This window comes from Ruditapes philippinarum, unplaced genomic scaffold, assembly GCF_026571515.1.
Source record: "Ruditapes philippinarum isolate M1 unplaced genomic scaffold, ASM2657151v2 ctg611_1_1_1_1, whole genome shotgun sequence".
NCBI classification, from domain to species: Eukaryota; Metazoa; Mollusca; class Bivalvia; order Venerida; family Veneridae; genus Ruditapes; species Ruditapes philippinarum.
In genome coordinates, this window is record NW_026863843.1 from 267,793 (window position 1) to 291,211 (window position 23,419).

General features: G+C 33.0%; 2 protein-coding genes across 4 annotated transcripts; both read right to left on the minus strand.

Annotated features, from left to right (window-relative positions):
* Positions 1 to 2,878: 2,878 nt before the first annotated feature.
* Positions 2,879 to 11,383, minus strand: LOC132723481 (protein psiQ-like). The gene is made up of 12 exons (XM_060708206.1): positions 11,296 to 11,383; positions 10,809 to 10,853; positions 10,426 to 10,502; positions 9,895 to 9,966; positions 9,545 to 9,647; positions 8,664 to 8,752; positions 7,206 to 7,277; positions 5,430 to 5,526; positions 5,029 to 5,163; positions 4,132 to 4,464; positions 3,416 to 3,709; positions 2,879 to 3,073 (listed from the first exon to the last, which is right to left on the minus strand). Exons 1-12 carry the CDS (start codon positions 11,348 to 11,350, stop codon positions 2,904 to 2,906), a joined length of 1,542 nt encoding a protein of 513 aa, XP_060564189.1. The 5' UTR covers positions 11,351 to 11,383; the 3' UTR covers positions 2,879 to 2,903.
* A 4,215-nt stretch (positions 11,384 to 15,598) lies between these two features.
* On the minus strand, positions 15,599 to 22,154 carry LOC132723482 (uncharacterized). Of its 3 annotated transcripts, XM_060708207.1 has the most exons (11): positions 22,001 to 22,153; positions 21,319 to 21,375; positions 20,793 to 20,927; positions 19,694 to 19,918; positions 19,290 to 19,424; positions 18,502 to 18,720; positions 17,883 to 18,005; positions 17,115 to 17,342; positions 16,801 to 16,905; positions 16,403 to 16,538; positions 15,599 to 15,847 (listed from the first exon to the last, which is right to left on the minus strand). In XM_060708207.1, the coding sequence occupies exons 1-11, from the start codon at positions 22,023 to 22,025 to the stop codon at positions 15,664 to 15,666; spliced, it is 1,572 nt and encodes a 523-aa protein (XP_060564190.1). In that variant the 5' UTR covers positions 22,026 to 22,153; the 3' UTR covers positions 15,599 to 15,663. The 3 variants fall into 3 exon arrangements, with proteins under 3 accessions (XP_060564190.1, XP_060564192.1, XP_060564191.1); XM_060708209.1 differs by lacking the exons at positions 19,290 to 19,424; positions 19,694 to 19,918 and having other exon boundaries at positions 22,001 to 22,154; XM_060708208.1 differs by lacking the exons at positions 17,115 to 17,342; positions 17,883 to 18,005.
* Positions 22,155 to 23,419: the final 1,265 nt, after the last annotated feature.

Here is a 23,419-nt window from a genome sequence, read left to right on the forward strand (position 1 = left end):
TCTACCGTTATATTAATATGAAGGGTTATATTGAATGGTGTTGGTCTACAATTATATGAATGTGGCTGGTTATATTGAAATGGTGTTGGTCTACAGTTATATGAATGTGGCTGGTTATATTGAAATGGTGTTGTCTACAGTTATATGAATGTGGCTGGTTATATTGAAATTGTGTTGGTCTACAGTTATATGAATCTGAAGGGTTATATTGAAATGGTGTTGGTATTGAACTGGTTTTACTACTGTTATATGAATATGAAGGGTTATATTGAATGGTATTGGTCTACAATTATATAAATGTGGCTGGTTATATTGAAATTGTGTTGGTCTACAGTTATATGAATGTGGCTGGTTATATTGAAATTGTGTTGGTCTACAGTTATATGAATCTGATTGGTCATATTAAAATCGTGTTGGTCTACAGTTATATGTATCTGAATGGTTATATTGAAATTGTGTTGGTCTACAGTTCAGTCTTGAAACATAACTGAAACACGTGTTATATCCTTATAACGACTGACACCTTGACGACCATTTCATAGAGATTTCCCAACTTACAAATTCATGAAAACGTGGCTTATTTGTGTTTGCTCTGAACATATACGTTAGAGCTATTAATGACAGAAAGTCATTGTGAACTGAACTCGGTAGTAGTGATCCATTTAATTTCATGTTCCATGCATTGCATAATTTTGTTTCTGTTCTGCACCTTGAATATATAACTTTCGAAAAACATAACATTTTGGCGTGAACAATCGCGTACCTGCTCCGAAACATTTGTTCGCGGTAGAACTGAAAATATTCGATTTTGTCGAATTTGCATGGACACACGTTTTTAAATGTACATAAACGTGTGAAAAATCATGATTGACCTCGAATAAGTGGCATCCTGTATTATGCCATGAATATACATGTGTATGGTTCAATGGTCGGGCCTCATGCAAATTTCGAACATTGTTTGTTTGTTTGTTTGTCTCATTTTACGCCTTTTCCAAAAAGTATTTCAGTCATATAGAAGGGTAGTTTCCTAACCATCGTTCCTTGAGAGTTACACCAGTACTAGACTACCTTCCTCCGTGCAAAACTACCAAAGTATCTACCGGGGAACGAATCCACGCCAGAGAAGTAACTGGATTAGAAGTCATTGACTCTAACCCCTCGACCACGGAGGCGGTCAATTTCGAACATAAATAATGGAATCTACACGGCAGAAATCGGTGACACCTTCGCGATTAAATTTATTACGCTATAGTCGTTGAAAGATTATCACACTTTATTGGTTGTCTTTAAAAGGTATAGATATCTCGGTCTTAACACTTGATCATGTCTATTTTAATTTCTATAGCTTTTATATGTAAAAAATCATAGACTACGCTCCTCCTAATACGTCAAATTAATATCGCCTTGCGCTCAACATCGAACCTTTTGCTCCATCTCTTGCCCTTTCGCTCCACTACTTTCGAAAAATATCGATTTACAAATTTAAGAAATCCTTCAGGAGTAATTTATTTTGCACGAAGGACAAGTTCTTATTACGGGTTGATAATTTACTAAAAAACTTTTTCAAGAAATCAGAAGGGTATGGCATTTCTATGGCTGGGAAGTTCAATATTCTACAAATCATCGTTCGCTTCGTCAGGGAGAAAAGTTCTCTCCGGCTTAATATAATTTTCTTTTTGTAACAGGTTAGATCATTGGAAGCCTAAATCAATCCTACACGGAACTACATTTTCCGTTTTTCGAAAAAATACAACTTAAATGAATAACAAGACAAAAACATAAACAATACTTACAATTAGGCGTTTAAATCGGCCTTCTGCTATATCTCGGAAATGCCCTTCGCTCGTTTTACCGTACACCACAATTTTGAAATGGAGCGACAGTTTGCCGGGCGTGTTTATGATACATGGTGTCCGTTGTGGGTCATCAAGCACAATTTAAACAATCATCTGTCAAACCACTTTGTAAATATTGACCAAATTTTACACTACAGAAGTTATATAATTGGCCCAAATTGGATAGGAAAATTACATACACTAATTGAGGTGTTATTACCAGACATTTAAAGAATAATTATTTAAAGAAGTATTTGGCAATTACTTTCCTCCATTGCGGTTTTTGTTTACAAAATGAAATGTTCATCGTAAATCTGATTTCCAGCTTATTATAATATGTAGTTAATGGTTGCTAAAATAAAGAAAATGGACAGAATTTTCTATTTCAATAAATATGTGTAAGAAATTTTCTGAATATTTGGGTTATGCTTCACTCATACAGACATATGAGCCGCGTCACGACAAAACCAATATTGTGCGTTTGCGACCAGCATGGATCCAGACCAACCTGCGCAGTCTGATCAGGATCCATGCTGTTCGCTTACTAACTCTATTACAGTTGAGAGAAACTGATAGCGAACAGCATGGATCCTGATCAGACTGCGCAGGTTGGTCTGGATCCATGCTGGTCGCAAACCCACTATGTTGGTTTTGTCGTGACGCGGCTCATATTTTCCCTCTAACTTTATGAGGCGAATATAAAAACGACGGAGAAAAATGTTTAAAAAAGGAGGGATGCTGACGAGTATTTCTGTAAAAATCCGAAATCGTATTCTGCTTTTGAGGTTGAGCCTTTTTAGCCATTTTTTGTTACATAGCTCGACATTAACCAAGAAGTTCGACTTTTCTTATTCGTGTAACTTCATGCGTATTCTCAAAATGTTTATTAAGGATATGCGGCGACAAGTAAGTTAATTATGCGGCGACAAGTTAATTATGCGCAAGTACTTAAACAACGCTGTTACCGATGAAGTTATTACATTGACCTTTATCTTGCTGGTTGCAACTCTGCCTATACATCCAAGAAGAAAAAAACCCTCAAATTTCTGAAGGGGTTAATTTTTATTATCAACACAAGCCGCAATATTTAGGACAGTACAATTGTGTTGGAGGAGAATCTTTTTTGGCACAGATATGTAAAGTGTCGTCCATCTGCTTACAATCCATTTCACCAGAGTCACGGCACGGGTCAGCTGTGGTGCCAGCATGTGGGGGCGGCGTGTGGGTGGAACCATCAGCTACGCAAACAGAAAAAAATACATGAATTCCGGCTTAATCTTTATTGTTCGGCACTTCAAGCGGCGCAGGAAGTATCAGTTATTGGCTGCTATATGTTATTTACCGGTTTTGAATTGTTAAAGTCGCTTTGCCGTGAAGTTTCCATACAGATATGGCAAAAAGTTAAGCATTTTGCATTATATTACGTTTGCATGTTATTTTAATTTTTATCAAATCATATTTTTATTAAAATAAAGTAAAGTGAACTCGAGTAATATTTATTCTATCAAATCAAGCATACAAACACTGAAGAGCCTTTAACAACACATATATTATATCACATAAAAATAAATAAAACATACCACTGCAGTATCCACAGTATTTCTGACAATTCTTTTTGGCGCCAAAAGTTCCAAGAGCACATATATTTTGTGTTTCATTTGCCAGTTTGCAGTCAACGTCTGGGTTATCCGAGCATGCTGGTTTGCAGAGACCGCAGTATTTAGGACAGTAGAGTAGTGTGGGTGGGGAGTTAGTCTGGGAGCAAATGTTAAGTGAATCATTCATTTTCTTGCAGTCCATATCCCCACTGTCTTTACACGGGTCTGCTGTTGCGCCAGTTGGTGGTGGTAATGTGGAATGAGTGGAACCATCAGCTTTCGTTTTAAACAAATACAGTGTGTGTTTTATCATTATTCTTACTATTTCATATAACAGTAGAAAATCCACCTTAAAGGAGTAAAGATATGACCTCAAAAGCTCAAATCCTTGGAGCCACTCAACTTATACCCCGGTTCTTTGGTTCAAAAAATCATGTCCTTTACTGCCGATTCTTGTGTTAAATAAAAAGATTTCATTATTTGACCAAAATAAAAATGTTTTGACAGGCTTTCTTTAACAACCCCATCACATTACATCATCTTGATGAGATTTAAATAATAGATATCGAAGAGGATTAGAACTGTTTAAGAATTAAAATAAATACTTATACTAAAACACAACTAAAATATCGAGCAATTCCTTAGAATAAATAAAATCATAAAGAATTATATGTTGATTTCAAATACATTACACTTACCTGAGCAGTATTCACAGAACTTTTGGCAGAATTTGGTTGCAGCGAGCGTCCTTAGAGCGCATATATTCTGTGTTTCATTTTCCTTTTTACAATCAACATCTGGAGAATCCATACAGCCACTTACTGACGCTGTTGTCACGTGTGGTGAACCCGATCCTCCGCTAGATGGCGTACATAAGCCACAGAATTTCGGACAGTATAATAAAGTGGGTGGGGAGTCTTTCTTGGAACATAAATGTAATGTATCGTTCATTTGTTTACAGTCTAAGTCCCCACTGTCTACACATGTATCTATTGTTGTTCCTGTGGGTGGTGGCAGTGTGGATCCGTCCGCTAGAAAACAGTAAGGTATAACAATAAAGATATACCGACCTACCGTTAGATTATTAGCTATAAAGACTTTTTGACAAGTTATATAACCTATATAAACGGTTGTTTGCATATATAACCCGATCCGCTAGAAAACAACCGTTTGTTTACGACCATATAACCTGTCAAGAATCTTTAAAATCAATTTATAATACAGCAAACCATATTTTAGAGGAAAAAGAAAGAAATTTCTTGATAAATTGACAGCAGTGTGTATATTATCAGTTATAAAGATTTTGACAGGTTATATGACCCTATATAAACGGTTGTTTGAATATAAAACCCGAACAGTTTTGATGGTATACAAAGAATGATTATTTTAGTTTAAATATAGAACAACCGTACAGAACCAACATATTATAGAAATATTTGCATTGTATAATATTTTATTACTATTATTTAGACATCAATCACTTTAACATTGTAAATCTTGTTGTATCATAAGCTAGTTTTATAATATCATATCTTAGATTCTATAACAATGAACATTTATCATTCATTTAGATCTGGACTGAATATTAAAATTACCAGAACAAAAACCACAATATTTTTGACAGTATTTGACAGCAGCCAGTGTTCTTTCTGCGCAGATGTTGTGAGTGTCGTCTGCTAGTTTACAATCAATGTCCGCTTCATCTTTACAAGAACTGTTGCTTGAATTTCCTACACAAATGTACATAGTAATCTAATTCAACTTATATATGATAATCTTGTGTATTGAATTAACAGATGTTATGAAAACAAGATGATTTTAAACGCATAAATGACAATTTGATCTTTAATTAACATGGTATAAGGAATTGATCTTTTTCAAAATGTTTGCTGTTCCATCTTAGACCTTGAATGTTCTTTTGATATCGATACCTTGTAAGTTTTAATGTGAAACCTTGTTGTAAGTTGCTATGTTGATAAAATAAAAAAGTACAAACCACTTTCACATAAATGTCTGTTGCACCCGGGTGTGTCACAGCACTCGTTGCAGATCTGTGTGGATCGTTTCCCAAGATTGCTCAGAATATCACATCTCTATATAATAAACAAAATTAATGAGCATGTGATAGACTTTTTGTGTGTAGAATTTCGTCTTTTTCTTAATGGGTATGAATTAAGGAAATTAACGACAGTATCAGATTGGATGCGACTAGTACAGATCAAAATTAACCAGCACATCCGCCATCATGAATACAGGAATGGTGCACTCTCAAAAATATGGCCATAAATCCAGAAAAGATAATTGGATCAAAATGTAAAATAAATAACATAGGCAATCTTTCTCTGCATATTGAAAATTCGAGTATAAATAATGTTCATTGTCAAAAGCTACTTGGGTTGCATATTGATAACTGTCTATCTTGGAAAATACATATTGACAAAACGTGTCTTAAATTAAGCTTGCTTCTAAAATATCTCTGCTGAAAAGAATTCAAATATTTCTTACACCTGAAATGAAACAATTATTTTATAACGCTTACATTGCCCCTATTTTTGATTATGGATGTATTATTTGGTCCCAATGTAACAAATCAGATCTAAATAGAATAACAAAATTACAAAAAAGAACCGCCAGAATTATTTTAAATAAACCAGTAAAAACAAATTCTCTTGATATGTTTCAAAATATGAAATGGTTATCTTTTCCATCTAGATGTAAATACTTTTCTGGAATTATGGTTTATAAAGCGATGAATGAATTAGTTTAATAATATTTTATTGCATATTTTGTACATGATTAATTTACACAATCTAACATCAATATCTTAAGCATGAATATACATGTAATGTACATACAAAAGGGTTGGACCAAAAGTTATACCAACATTATCTAGGGTCCTGGATGAATGAATTAATACCAGCATATATTTCTAATCTAATTCCGTTATCTCAAAATAAAACCTACTTACTAAGATCAATACATAAAAAAGATATTATGCATAAACGACCTAAAACAAATTATTTGAAACGTACATGTACTTATTATTATCTTAGTATGGAGTTATGGAACACTATTCCTTTAAAAATAAGAAATCTTTCAAGTCTTAAATTGTTTAAATCACATTTCAAACATTTATTATTATCTAGAGATGAATTATAGAAAATTTACCTATACTATAATATAATATTATGTCTGTCTTCTTTGTTGATTAAGATTTACTGAATGTTGTAATCTTTGTAATTGCTTGAATTTGTCCATTGTTATGTTTATGTTTTATTGAAGGCCTTGTTGAAAATAAGATTTTGCATTATATGTGTTGTATCTAATGCTTTGATATATTGTCTTAATAAGTTAACTTCGTTAAATAAAGAGTTTATTATTATTATTATTATTATTATTATTATTATTATTATTATTATTATGGTCTGCACTGTTCGCTCTTCAGTCAGAACATATCGTGAACATTTTCCCTAAAATGATGATCGGTCTCCAAATTAAAAGTTAGAAATGTTTATTCTAGGTTCTTAACATTTATGTTAGACTATTCATAGTTCAAACATATTTAGACAAGTTTTTTCCTAATTAAAAGATTATTGTTTTCCTCATATTTTTCTTAAATTCTATATATATTTCAGAAAGCTGTTTTACTAAAATCTATTTTATTACAGTGTAGAAACGTATTTTTTTTTTTACTTTTGACTATGCCAAGATAAATGAGAAACTGGAGAGAAAGAAAGACATTTACCAGTCTGAAATAAACATCGATCATTACCTGCTTTGTTTCACATCCAAGACTGTATTTTACCTCCATTTTATCACTTGCATACTCTTGTGCAATACATTGCTGAAATAAACAAATTTCAACACAACCATTTATTTGTACAAGCTTGTATATCGTGTGTTTTATTCATGTTCACATAATATGTACATATATGTACATTGTACCCACAACAGAGCAGCCTTAAATATACCAATTACACTACAGAAAACCAAATACGACATCTATTTAGCGTTCACTAAACGTGTTTCCGCCATAAATCGTGGATATTTAATTATTATTACTGCTGAAGAGATTGAATGCCGAAAAACATCGTTTATTATAGTATACGGTGTTGGTCGCCGTCCCTGAAAAATTGATCAGAACTACAACAATGCATAAACAAGGGCCATTAGTGATGACATGTGTCTCCTCATGATAGGCAATCGCATGTTGCAGCGACTGAGATGCAGGAGACCAAAAAATCATTAACAGGGCAAAACACATTTTTTATTTAAGGGCAATAAATAACTCTAGCTGAAAATATTTCAACAAAAGCAACTTGTGTATTATGCACAAGTACTTGTCCTACCAATCAAACATGTAAAGTTTCATTGAAATTGCATTAATGGTATAGGAGGAGTAGTAGGGGACACTTTATTAACACCTTTTCATCAAGGGCCATAACTGGGCCAAAAATCATTCAAGCGGAAAACCCGTGTAATATGCGCAAGTACTTGACCTACCAATCAATCCTGTAAAGTTTCATTGAAATTGCATCAGTGGTATAAGAGGAGTAGTCAGAACAAACTTTAAAAAATAAAAATAATTAAAGGGCTATAACTCCGACAAAATTCATTGAACCATAAAAAGCCGATAGTATGCACAACTAAACTTTGTATTTATCATTCCTGTAAAATTTGTAGTTTTTGAGAAGTAGTCCGGACAAGCTTTTGTACATCTTGCAACACACAAAAACACATTTTCTATTACAGGGCCATAACTCGGTCAAAATCATTCAATCGGAAAACCCGTGCAATATTCGCAAGGATTTAAGTTACAGATCAATCCTGTAAAGTTTCACTAAAAGTGGTAGTATAAGAGGAGTAGTCCGGACAAACTTTAAAAATAAAAATAATTAAAGGGCCATATCTTGGACAAAAATCATTGAACCGGAAAATACTGACGATATGCACAACTAGACTTGGTACTGATCATTCCTGTAAAGCTTGGATGACATTAACCAGTATATAGTTTATGAGGAGTAGTCCGGACAGTTCTTTGACAGACGGAAAGACAGACGACAGAGAAGTGATCCCTATATGTCGCCACTACTCCGTAGAGGCGAGACAAAACTATACAATCATATTTCTGAAAAAACAAACTTGATCATCACTTTTGTTCATTATTTAATTAAATGTCAAGTTGGTGCTTTCACCAGGCCTTTTCTTTGCTAAATGTTCATATATTTACCTCGCCATCAGCACATGTAACTCTGTTATGACAATCCTGCAAACTATCAACCTGATCACACTGGTAACATTGTGTACCTGGTGTTGTACCTACAATCAATAACACTTACTACATTCAATAACACTTACTACAGTCAATAACACTTACTACAGTCAATAACACTTACTACAGTCAATAACACTTACTACAGTCAATAACACTTACTACAGTCAATAACACTTACTACATTCAATAACACTTACTACAGTCAATAACACTTACTACAGTTAATAACACTTACTACATTCAATAACACTTACTACACTTAATACCACTAACTACAATCAATAAGACTTACTACAGTGAATAACACTTACTACAGTGAATAACACTTACTACAGTGAATAACACTTACTACGGTTAATAACACTTACCCCAGTCAATAACACTTTCTACAGCCAATATCACTTACTACAGTCAATAACACTTACCCCAGTCAATAACACTTACCCCAGTCAATAACACTTACTACAGCCAATAAAACTTACTACAGTTTAATAACACTTACCACAGTCAATAACACTTACTACAGTTAATAACACTTACTACAATCAATATTTGTTGAAAGTAACTTGTGGTGGTGATTAATCTATAGAATAAATAAATTAAAAAATAAAACCCTTTTTCTTTAAAATGATAATTAAGGTCCCAGTTCAAGAAATGTATCCTATTAGAAACCTGTAAAACATCTAAATCGATCTTTTGCAGAATATTAACTTAAAGTCTGTAGTTTTTGTTGTTACTGCTGCTACTTCTGCTGCTGCCGATGCCGTCCCGGCAACTGAAGAAGTATGGGCATTGCACACCGCTGAACAGTTTATAAGAAAGAGTATTATACTCACTATTGCCAGCTGGGCAGAGTTCTGCATTACACAAGTCAGTACCACAACATCCCTCGCACAAATGTAAGTCACTTCTCTTACCCTTAGCTGCTAACTGACATAACTAGTAAAATAATGAACGCTCTCTATATATAAGGAAGCATAGTATTTGATAGGTCATTTTTTCCCTGTAAATCATACAAAGAGTTTTGTCATGGATTTAAAGTTAAGTTTTTTTCCCCATTAATTCTTTTCCTTAATATCGCTAAGATGACCTCATGACAGTAACAAATAAAAATACTCTTAAAATGTGAAATAATATGTGTAAAAGGCGTAAAGCATTTGATCAATTACTGCTTGTGACAATTTACCTGAACTTTCTGACATCCTGAGTTATAAAACACCATTGACTCATCACCTATAACTTTCTCTGTGTGACATTCCTTAAACATAAAAATACTATTGACTAATACTGAATAAAGCCAAAAATTTAGCAACATTCAAACATTCAACATCTACACATTCAAATTAATTTGCAAGTGTAAATAACTCGGCGCTAAAATCACTATTTATGGAAGATTATATGCAGCTAGCTAACTTTTTAAATGAACACTGTAGATACTGGATGCAATTGCTTTAACAAAACGTTTGTCATTCAAACAAAAATAAAAGGAATTCGTATGAGGAGGTTCCGACCGCATTTACTTTATTTCCGTCTTGACTTCCGGTAAAACGTTGTTTTTTTGTAAAACGGGGGTTGATACTATTTGCCGAAATAGAAACGGCCAACAAAAAATTCTTGCGTAGTAGACTTACTTTATGAACACGTTCTAACCAAGTCAGCATTGTTCAACAACACTAAAAACAACTTTTTCGTTACACAATATGTGACATACACTTACCTCATCCGCGGCACAATGTACAACCATAGAACAGTAATGAGGATCCGTTACTCCAGAACACTGATGACATCTCAAACCTTAATATTTCATAAATTATGATTATTATTTTGGTAAATTATTTGTAACTGTTTTAAAAAGTAATTATACTTTAAACTGATACAGTTTCAAACTATTATCATATATGTCATTGAATGATCGTACATTTCCACACATTCTCAAACAGTGCAGACAATGTTAACTGATAGCTTGGATTTACAAAAGATATACAAATACTTCGTTATGGTTAGTAACAGATAGCCAGCCAATCTGTACTTCAGTACTTAATTTGATTTACAATTTAATAAACAACTTAACATACGTATTTGATTATATAATATTATTACCTTGGTTTTCCTTTACAGAACAGAACAGCACCAGCACGGACAGAACTGAAATATTAACAGATCATAATATATTTTGTTTATTGTATATTATTTAAATATATGACTAGATAATTTAAGATATAGAATTATATATGATAGGTTCAGTTATCTAGCGGTTAAAATCGCCAAATTCAAAACACATGCCCATCACCGTTGACGATAAATTGCAATATTGCAATTTGCTAGAGGTAGGTATGTGGTTCTATACAGGAAACCGCTTGTATCTGAAACAATACGCTCGTACATGCATGGGTACCTGACGTCTTCATCCTCCACAGTCGCCATGTGACAAAAAGTCAATCAATCAATCAAAATAGAAATGTATAAAATAAATAAAATCAATTAAAATAATACAATGTATATCCAAGTCTTTAACGATATTTGGAACAATGTTAAATGATCTTAAAAACATTAATTGTCAATTAGGAAAATAATTGTTTAACATTACCCACAGACTTGGCTGACAACTCCATTATTAGAAGGCACATATATACATTGTCCATATAGATAATGCCATCAGCTAGACTTCAAGTACTGTAAACTATTACATTATTGTTATCTTTGAATTCCCGTTTCGCAATGGACAACAATTAACGGTATTTTACACTATATACTGTAAATGTCATTGGCTCTTAATTAAAGCCCAAAATTCGCAACCCGTGTCTAAAAATCACACAATGCTAAAGCTAATACGATGATCATGTAATACTAAATTAAGTACAATAATGTGTATATGTGCAAGTTTCAATATTTTAAAGCTGGTATTATGATCCTAAATATCTAAATTTGGCAAATATAAATGTGCTTGTAATTCCCTTAAATAGTTTGGCTCATCTGGAGGCATGCAGCTTTAACGTGTTGCAGATGTACATTGAATTTATTGTTGTTTTCAAAGAAAAAAAAACGATTTTTTTTTTTTAAAAAAGTACGCAAATATTGACTACTTTATAGATTAGTCTAAGGAGTACATCAACTGATAAGGACTGAAAAATTGAAATAACCTCAACTATCATAAATCGTATGTAATATTTCAGTATTTTGATAAAGACTCTTGACCTAAATTCTTATATTTTTTATGCTTGGTTTGTCGTGGTTCATTTACAGAATCCAGTTATTATTAGTTGTAACACAACATAATATGAGCCGCACAATAACAAAACCCACATAATGGCTTTGCGACCAGCATGGATCCAGACCAGCCTGTGCATCCACGCAGTCTGATCAGGATCCATGCTGTTCGCTATCAGTTTCTCTACTTGTTATAGAGTTTGTAAGCGAACAGCATGGATCCTGATCAGACTGCGCGGATGCGCAGGCTGGTCTGGATCCATGCTGGTCGCAAACACATTATGTTGGTTTTGTCATGACGCGGCTCAAATAATATTTAGGAGAAAGCATGTTCCCAGATGAAACAAACTTCGTGAATTCGTTATAGAACTTTTTTGTCTGTATTTAAGAAACTTGACTACTACCAACATTCTTTAGGACTGTAGGTCTTTATTCCGGACACGTGACTACACTGACATTCATTCGAAACTAGCAGCATTCTTTCTAGAACTATTTGTTTGTATTCCCTTCATGTGATTACACATCGTCGGATACCCACGATTAATAAACATGTCACATAACATACAATCAATGAATGAATGTTAATGGTTCGGCCGTGGGTATCCGACGATTGTGATTACACTGACAGTCAATCGCTACCACCAATGCTCTTTCTAAAACAGATTTACTCTCAGTCTGTATTCCTTACATGTATGTGATTACACTTACACTTGAACTATTAATGAAGCAAACATATTTTTGGATAAAATTGATGAATAATAATACAAAATACAAAAATAACAAGCTCAATTTTTGGATCAAGTATTAAACAAGCATATCTTGCAGAGTGACAATATTTTTTTCTTCAAAATTTCATAAAGCAACCTTTCAAATTCGATTTATTTATAGTTAAATTTAAATAAGTAATACAGAATTTTTTGTTTTAATTTTAATGCTGATTCGTTATCTTTAAATCTTAGAGAATACAAGGACTGACAAGGGCATAAATTGGAGAGCACCGTGAAACGTTGAAGATAGAATTCTGAAATTTTAACTACAATGTCACAAGTTTGAACTATGAAGTCCGAAGATTAGATTAGAGTACAACTTTTGATTCTTACTATATTATGATCTACTTTCATCCACAGACACTTGGGATGTGGAGCTTAAAATCCAAATAATTTGTATATCAATAAAACTTATTAACAAAATAGAGGATATTGAATGAGTGTACGTTCAATAGGTCCTTCTGAATTTATTGAACGAGTTTAATAAATTTATAGCGAGCATAATATTATTTTATTCAATGAGTTCAATAAATTCAGTAATGAACTTACATGAATTTAATATTCTTTTCATTACATACCTAAAATAAAGATCCATTACAGTGAAAAAGAGCCATTTGTCTTTGACACGCCTACAATATAACGCTAACATTAAATGCGTCTTTACACTACATGTATGTTTGCATAACGCAAATGACGTCACGCACCATCGTGCAATACCATTTTTACGGAGTTTTTTTTCTCTCAAAATCGCGTTGTCGTTCTTTCGTCTTGTCGTCTTGTCGCTAGCGACAACAAACAAAAGCGCCAAACAGCACGTTGTCGCACTGTCGTCTTGTGTCCTGTATCTAGCGAAGCACGCTAAACGGCGCGTTGTCGTGCGGCGCGTTGTCGCCCTGTCGCTTGGCTTATAAGCCAATCCTTCTACCGAGTGACAATGTGACATCGCGACACAATCGCAACTACTCGGCCCTTTCCGTCAGTCTTCGGATAAGGCCATCGAACACAATAGTATGAATACATAGAACGGATGCGGTATTTCGGTCTTACCTACGCTAAGAAACTAAACATGTAAACAAATAGTAATTTAATACTGGGAGTTGTTGACAAGTTTATTTCCAATATATGTAGTAAAAGTCCACCTAAAATAAGTGAATTCATAGGTACAAAAGCAAACAATACATTATTTATATATTTAATATTATGGCTGTAGAAACCAAAAGTACAAAAAACCAACCTGTTGACGTTTAGTCGGATTTGTTTAAAATTGAACATCAGTGGGCATATTTAAATTACAAATTGCTGTCACACATATTTTCAAGCATAAGAGTACATTAGATGTCAAATATATTATGAGAAAATTGTATCTTAAGATAAATGAAATAGCTCTTGAAAATGTAACTGATCAAAAAGTCTTGGGTATCTGCATAGATAACAACTTAAAATGGCACTTGCAAATTGACAATGTTTGTAAAAAACTTAACGGAAAAATTGCCTTATTGAAAAAGATATCGTATTTTTTGCACTTTGATATGAAATTATTGTTTTACAATGCATATATATTGCCCATTATGGACTATTGTTGTATTATATGGGGTAAAGGAAACACAAACTACATAAATAATGTTTGTAAATTACAAAAACGAATTGCTAAAATCATTTTACAGCAACCACAAAGATCTCCGTCAAAAAATCTATTCGAAACTCTTAAAGTTCTGGTTACCGTTCCTTGACAGATGTAAATACCACACGGCCATGCTTGTTTTTAAAACTTTAAATAACATGGCACCGACTTATATGACAGAACTGATGACTTTATCCGACAACAAAATATATAACTTAAGATCTAGGTCACGAAAATATATTGTATTATGGACAAGACCTAAAACAAACTATATTAAAGACACATTTTCTTATTATGGCATGAACATTTGGAACAATATACCTTTAAATATTCGTAATGTTAATAACCTTAAATGTTTTAAAGAAAAATACAAAGCATATCTTGATGTTCATATAAATGAATGAATGAATGAATGAATGAATGAATGAATGAATGAATGAATGAATGAATGAATTAATTAATTAATAAATGAACGAACGAATGAACAAACGAACGAATGATGCAATATACGTATATGTTAAAACAAATTGTTGAGTGTCTGTCGAAAGTATATGAATTGTAATATTCTAAATATTACATATTATACATTCATTTTTCTACCTATGCATGTCCTGTTGTTGTTGTTGTTGTTTTCTATTTCAGAAGGCCACATTGGAAATAAGATATATATGATTGTTATTGTATGTTCTTAATGTGTAACCTTCTTTAAATAAAGATATTATTATTATTAGTATTATTAGTATTATTATTATTATTATTATTATTATTATTATTATTATACATTCGTTTTACATTATCTCTGTTTCTGTTTACATCTGAAACCACGTGGTAGAACTACTTTCAATCCGTATTGTTTCCGAGGTTATTATAGATAATAGCCGAGGCAGTTCCGAATGATCGCGACAACACGCCGCGCGTTTGGCGTGCATCGTTCGAAACAGGACGACAAGACGAAAGTCCGACAACGCGCCGTTTGGCGCTTTGTCGTGTTGTCGCTAGCGCCAACTATACGCACAAAAGCGTATCAAATCAGCCACCATAGGAATTTCAACCTCTATGTTATAGACGTTTGTATGCAGTCGGATCATGTGTTCAGCAGTCAGTAATAATTAAATTGGCGATAAATAGTAGCGTACGTATTTGTTGGAATTTACGATTGAAATCAGGTCTAAAACGCATTTGTTGTATTCAGTAAAAAATATAAACTTCCTTCTTTTTGTATTTGAGTGGTCATCCATCAACTCGAGCTGCTTTTAGAAAAATTGAAGATTGAAATGTAAACTTCAGGAAAAAAATCATATTTCAACAGATTTATTCAAAGATAAACATAATTTTAAAAAATGAGAGTGTGATGTGACGACTAGACTGGTTTGTAGAGGTCGCTGTTTAGAGGACGTAGTGGTTTGTTACAGTTGTCACTGATACAACAGAATGTACACCGAAAGTCGATAAACTGCTGATCGGTAGCGTCAAAATTACGACACTTGTCCTCGTCCGATGTTCCCAGGTACCATTCTCTATAACAGGTGTTAAAATCTCCACATCTGTGTCATAAATAGACAATATGTAGGTCAATAAAGTAAACGAAAACGTGTTGCGATTTATTTTTCATATAAGATAACATATATATCTTCATCTAGAATTTCTATCTGATATTTTTAAAATCACTGGTAGATTAATTTTTTACCGAATGCCCAACTGAAATATTATTTCACACAAAAAAATGAAGATCTTTTCTTGAAAAAATAAAAAATAAAAAACACATTCCGTCCTAAAGTTATAATTGCTTTGGAACTGATTCTTTTTTCGCCATGCATTGTTTTCTTCTTTTTGGTATTTCAAGCAGTATTGTTTTCTCGTTTTTCTTTTCGGAATTTACAAGTTATGTATAGTGTTAAAAAAAATTAGCTAAATATAAAACAATTATGAATTTCATAAAAGCTTATTTCATCACACTATGTACTGTATGAATTTCTTATCTTAAATACTGTTACACATGAACCTAATCCAATTTAAATAAGATTTGAAAGGTGGCGGCCATATATTTCCAGCAATTCAAGAGAAGTCATTATATAATTGTAATATAATTCTTGACTTACGCTCTATTTACGGTTCTAGTGCCATCTAGCTTGTTCGTTATTGTATTGATACAGTAATTGTTCGGTGGAGTACAGGCTGTAGGTTGGAACAGCTTTTCACATAGAAATGGTGGTCCAGAGCATACCGCACATTGCGCTATAGAAAAGAAAATATAGGACATAATTTATAAGTAGAAAAAAATGAAAATATATATAATTAAACTACTTGTATTGATTAACAGTTGCATAACTATTTGAGAGGCCGGCGCCCAAAAGGGTAACATATAGAAAGAAAGGATGACGAAGAACAAAGTACCACTGTATCAACATTTAATGCTTAATAAAAGAAAAAGAGAAGTATGTAAATAAATGTTCTTCTTATAAAAATATGTTCATTTGGAATAAATGTAAATTGTTACTTGTTGTTGGTGGGAGTGTTTTAGGTGGAGGACTCGTTGTAGTAGACTGTATGGTTGATGACTTTGACGTCATCTGTGTGGTTTTCGTCTGTGTTGTTTGTGAACCTGGATAAATATATATATTAAGAATAACTGTTTTACAACACAATGTAAACGAGCAGACAAAATTGATATACATGTATTCATTCCTAAACAAAGTCAGTAATGTATTTGTTATTTGTATTTCAAAAGAAAAAAGCGACTAAAACCTGTATGTTCCTGACCATTGTTCTTAACTTATATATAACTTGAAACAAAACGGCGTTCATGATTACTTTGACTTGATGTGAACACATTTGAAATTGTTGATGTCACATGGTTGGATTCATTTGCTCCACTAGATGGCGTGCATAAACCACAAAATTTCGGGCAGTATAGGAGTGTGGGTGGGTCGTCTTTCATGGCACATATATTCAGATTTTCGTTCATCTCTTTACAGTCGATATCTCCACTGTCTATACATGTTTCTGTTCCCATCGGCGTCGGTAGTGTGGATCCATAGACTATAAAAACATTAAAAAATCATTGATTATTCTTTATGATATTGCAATAATGAAAAGCTACAGCAAACTTTAGTTCAAGTTGTGACACTTTTACTAGACCCATTCTTTCATATTGGGGCTTTAATTCAAGAAGAGTGTACGAAATATTAAAATTCGAAGGACTTATTAAAATTTTCAGTAGACGAACTCGCATACCATGTGGTCTAAGAAAATTACCACTACAATACTGGACCCACACTAAATAAAAGTATGTGAATGTATTCTTAAACACCTTGATGTACGGTTAAATCGCAAAATATATTGGTGACACAGGCTCACCACTTTTAAGGTCAGCAAGTTGAGGATTAAAACATTTTCTAACAAGAAATATGTCTGAAACGTATATACAATATATTTCAGACATATTATATATTTAAGATTTGATGATTTTTCGAAATTGTAATTGTCAATCAAAATAGTTTGTCTCTCCCTTTGTAAATAACTATTATCCTCTAACAAATTTTGATTGTGCAATATTGATGATGTATAAAAGAATACCACCTGTACAATAACCGCAATATTTCTGGCAGAATTTGACAGCTGCTGGAATTCTTTCTGCACATATGTTATGTGAGTCGTCTGCTAGTTTACAGTCAATGTAGATCTCATCTCTACAATTTAGAGCTTTGAAAAGAACAATATTTTTCTTTACCGATCACAAATACATTACGCGCCATGACAAAACCAACATAGTCCGTTTGCGACCAGCATGGATCCAGACCAGCCTGCGCATCCGCGCAGTCTGATCATGATCCATGCTGTTCGCTTACAAACCCTATTATATAAGTAGAGAAACTGATAGCGAACAGCATGGATCCTGATCAGACTGCGCGGGCGCAGGCTGATCTGGATCCATTCTGGTCGCAAACGAACTATGTTGGTTTTGTCATGGCGCAGTTCATTAATATGTTTTATTAAGATACAAGATGTTTTTTTTTAATTTCCTTCCTTTGGTACAAGGCGTATGCCATTTCACCAGCAGAACTTTATTGGTACTTTAGAAAACTAACAAAATGGTTGTCAAATAGAAATTTTACACTAATATAAATATACCCGTTAAACGTACCATAGATCAAAGAAGTTATATTTTTAATGTTGTTGCCATCATGTTCTCACCTACCTGTAGATGTTACGGATGTTGTTGAAGCAGACTTTGTATTTCCTCCATCAGAGGGCATGCATAAACCACAGAATTTCGGACAGTATAATAAAGTGGGTGGGGAGTCTTTCTTGGCACATAAATGTAATGTATCGTTCATTTGTTTACAGTCTAAGTCCCCACTGTCTACACATGTATCTATTGTTGTTCCTGTGGGTGGCGGTAGTGTGGATCCATCCGCTGAAAACATCAAAGGCCCATTATCATGATTATGCTTTAGAAACGCTGTAATATTTATTTCTCAAAACGTTTTCTATCTTTGGTATTATGTCACAGTTTCCAAAAAATGCGCATTTGCGCATAGATTACTTTTTGCTCTGATTGCATATATTTAGTGAATTAGAATTTTGTTTTGAAGTCAAAAATTTGCAAAAGCTACAATTACGACACATCACTGCAAGTTCAGTGCTACTTTCTTCTAACATGCTCTTTTATTAAAACATATCAAACACGTTTGGCATTTCTAAAGAATTAAAAAAAATATAAATTCTGAGGCATAATGTTCCTTTATCGGAACATATGAGATCAAGATAGATTTTAAAAATAGTAATTTGTATACCTCTAGACCATTATTACGTATAAACAGCCTTACTCGTAATGTTTATTTTTAAATTGGTACATTTATAATTTTAAGAAATTGCAATGGTTCTAACATTGCAAATATTTTACATTTAATAAATATTTCCCTGTATCTCAGATATTTGTTTCTAGAACTTTTACCAAGAACGTAAATTTTATACACACAATACCTGAACAAAAACCACAGTATTTTTGACAGTATTTGACAGCAGCCAGTGATCTTTCTGCGCAGATATTGTGAGTGTCGTCTGCTAGTTTACAATCCATGTATATTTCATCTTTACATGAACCGCCGTCAGTTATTTCTTTAATTGCAACAAAATGATGTTTTTGTGACTGTTCGGGTCAATATAAAAAAATATATCATTTTCAACATCAATACCAAATCTAATTTTCTCAACATCAATACAAAATATTTTTTTAAACATCAACAGGAAATCTACTTTTTCAAAACATCATTACAAAATCTGATTTTTAAAACATCAATACAATACATGTATCTAATTTTTCCAACATATCATTTCACCATTTCTTCGGGTTTTTCTTACTTATGTGACGCCAAATTAAGTCTTACCTGAAGAACCACTGGAGACTGTTGTTGTCACGTGATATGTTACATTGCCTTCGCTTTGAGATGTACATAAACCACAGAATTTCGGACAGTATAATAGCGTGGGCGGGGAGTCTTTCTTGGCACATAAATGTAATGTATCGTTCATTTGTTTACAGTCTATGTCCCCACTGTCTATACATGTATCTATTGTTGTTCCTGTGGGTGGTGGCAGTGTGGATCCGTCCGCTAGAAAACATTACAACAACTGATATGTAAATAATGAAAACTTTGAATTATTATTGCATTTCCTCATTGCATTTTAGCATTTTATACGGGTTTCAAAAGCTTCTCGTTTGATCTTGTATATACCGATGTTCTTATATCATAGTTTCTTGCACCTTTGACAAGAACAACGAACAATTTTCACGAAGTCTTTATTAATTTCCACCTTTCTAATATCAAACAGCAAATGATATAGAATACTTTACAAAATCTTCAACTCTTTTTCCTAGACAATTTAGTTAAATTTCTTCATGCAGATTGCGTCAAATTTGTGATAATTCTATGTAAATGAAATATTGTTTAACTTTGTTTCACTTGAGCGTCAACTGCATCTGTAAACCTACGAGTAAGGAGCCTATTCACAAATAAAATAAATTTACCTATAGAATCTTGTTATCAGTTTTGTGACTGACAATGTTGTCAAGTATACAAGCTAAATATGAACTTAAGCTATTCCAATGCACCTTTATATCTATGACATATTTCTACATTTCTACCTTTGTCGAATTGCTAAGAAGCGTCCTGGTGGCAATTTAACATGTTCTATATAAAAAAAGAACTCCTACGTATGAGATAACAAAGCTAAATTAGGAGTTTATAAGTAGGAGTTATAAGTAGGAGTTATAAAGTCCTACGTAGGAGACACAAACTCCTAATTAGGCTTTTAAATCTCCTACGAAGAAGTAACAAAGTCCTACGTAGGAGTTATAAACTCCTAGTTAAGCTTTGTTATCTTATACGTAAGAGTTATCATTTTTAACAGAACATGTTAAATTGGCACAAGACGCTCCCGTAAATTACCGTAAATATATATATAAAAAAAGTAAGAAAAGATAACCTGTGCAGAAGCCACAATATTTTGGACAGAGTTTGACAGCGGCCAGTGTTCTTATTGCACATATGTTGTGAGCTTCGTCTGCTAACTTACAGTCAATGAACGCATCATCTCTACATAATATTTTGGCATGAGTTTCTGCAAAAAATGTTTGAAATAATAATGAGTTTTTTGTTTGTTGTTGTTTTTGAGTAATGTAATCAGTGGCAAATTTTTACAATAAAAGGAGATTAATTCTTCAAACAGTTTTAACAATGAATTGTGCGGTAATTGTTTGAAGATTAAAGTCAACTTTTCATAAATATGTCAGTCAATAAAAAGCAAAATTTATATGTTTAAAATTAGCGTACACAAAGTGACGAAACGACACCTTGAATTCACGAAATGTTTAACTTAAGATCACAAATGAAAACAGATGTAGGTCTATGATTATAGTTAATTCATTTATAAGATTTTAATGATGCATAGAAATATTTGGTTTTACTAACATATAAACTATTTCATTCAATTTTATACATTAACAAATTACCATTAACTGGCGTTCCATAAGCTGACACAAGGAGAAACAACACTGGCAAAATAAAGCCTGAAAAAGAAATCTTTAATATCATAAAGTATGAACATTTGCCGGTTTTCATTTTGTTAGCACTCTCGGTCGCGATTGATGTGTAGGGCCTACAACTATAACGCGACAAAGGCATAAAAAATTAAAAAATGCAGCAATGCAAAAGGTACGAGAAAGTTTTGACTTTGTTGTGTGGCGAGAGCAAATACACTATGGAAGTACATGTAATGCATAATCGCGACAAAATTTTGTGTCGTTCTTTCGCCATTGTTTTTTCGTCTTTTCGACATAAAAATGCGAAAGCACGAAAAAACGAGAGATTGACTTTGTTGTCCCTTCGTGTTTGTGCATTTTGTTGCAAAAAAAAGCAAAACTACAACATAACGTTATTTTAGCCACCATACATTTGATATGCAAAAATAAAAAAAAGTTTAAATAGTTGTGCAGAATCTTTAATGAACATTATCCAATATCAAGTTTTCAATAAATTTTTCATGAGAGATTAACTTAATGAAATTTGAAACCGAGTTATGGATCATCCTTAGTATTTCTATTTTTATAATGAAATGTACACGGTACAGTTTATTGTTTTATGAAATTAAAGGAGAATATTAATAAAAACAACAAAAACAACAAAAAAACTTACCATCATTCGTGTGAAAGTATTCCATTATATTATCTTGTTAGTTAAGCACGTGACTTACAGGAAGCGTTTTTTCTGTCTTTTCCATCTTTCACTCGTATAAACTTGACAGCAGATAATAATGCGAAATTCCTTATCTTCCTTATACAGCATATAGAATTAAAGGAAAAGGGAAGTTACTTGTCTGACTTAATTTAATTGTAAAAGGAGGTCATAGACATTCTGATAAGAATAATTGGCGTTTGTCGGACTAGTAATCTAAGGATTGCTTACCGCGTGGGTTCAAACCCTGTCAGGGACATGCCGTTGTTTCCTTGAGCAAGGAACTTTACATTCATTGCTTAGTACTGGTTGGTTCCAGGAACGGATTCGAGAGTGTTTCAATAAGCTTATAGCTTCCAACACAATCAATCTAAAATAAATTTGTATAAACTAATTGGCGTTTAGAGAAAATATAAAAAGTACAAGACAGGGATGTTTGGTAATCATGCAGACATGTCACTGAATGTAAAACTTGAGACCAAGGCCATGAGAAAATGACAGTCAAATTTATTAATCTATTAAGGGAGACGCATTGTCACAGAAGTTTAGTGTTAAAAAGGATTATAACTCAAACAAAACTGAATTAATTCACACGCGAAACCCCAGGTGCCCAACAATAAATATACATGCTTATAGTAAGCTCCAGGGTTATTTACATCTGTGTTAAACAACAGTTAAAGTCGTTACAAACCCTAATTTAGAATAATATGGTTTTCTTTAGGCCGTTCACATATAAATTCACCGTGGCTCGCTTAGGAAGCGAGAGGTCTGGAGTTCAAATCCCGGTAAAGGCAACTCATTTTTTTTTCAAATTGTTTAAGTCAAATAAACATTGGATTGAATATCAGTGTTGCAATTTGTCTTATAGCCAATTTACTACAATGAAAACGCTGGAAAGCATTGGTGGCACTATACATATAATGTCACAACCTGTACCTTTCTTACATTCTGAGACCCACACAAATTCAGCGCCTTCTGTGCTTTCATTAAGTTATGCACTGCACAAGGCAAATAAACGAAGGGCAATAAATCTACATATACTGAAGATGGAGTTATGGTTATTATACACTGCACTTCCTCTCTTTGCGCTTGACCATTGTATGAAGTTGTAATTAATTCCAACTATTAGTTTTTGAGGTTTTGCACTGGACAAAAAAGTAACAAAGGGCAATGACTGTAATTAGTCCAAATAGTGTTACGGTTCTTGTGCACTGCACTTCATTTCACTGCCCTTGACCATTGTATGAAGTTTCATTTAATTCCAACCATTTTTTTTTAAGTTATGCACTGGACAATAAAAAGTAACAAAGGGCAAACAAATTTAAATGAGTCAAGAAAGAGTTATGGTTTATGTGCACGGCGCTTCCTTTCATTGACTAT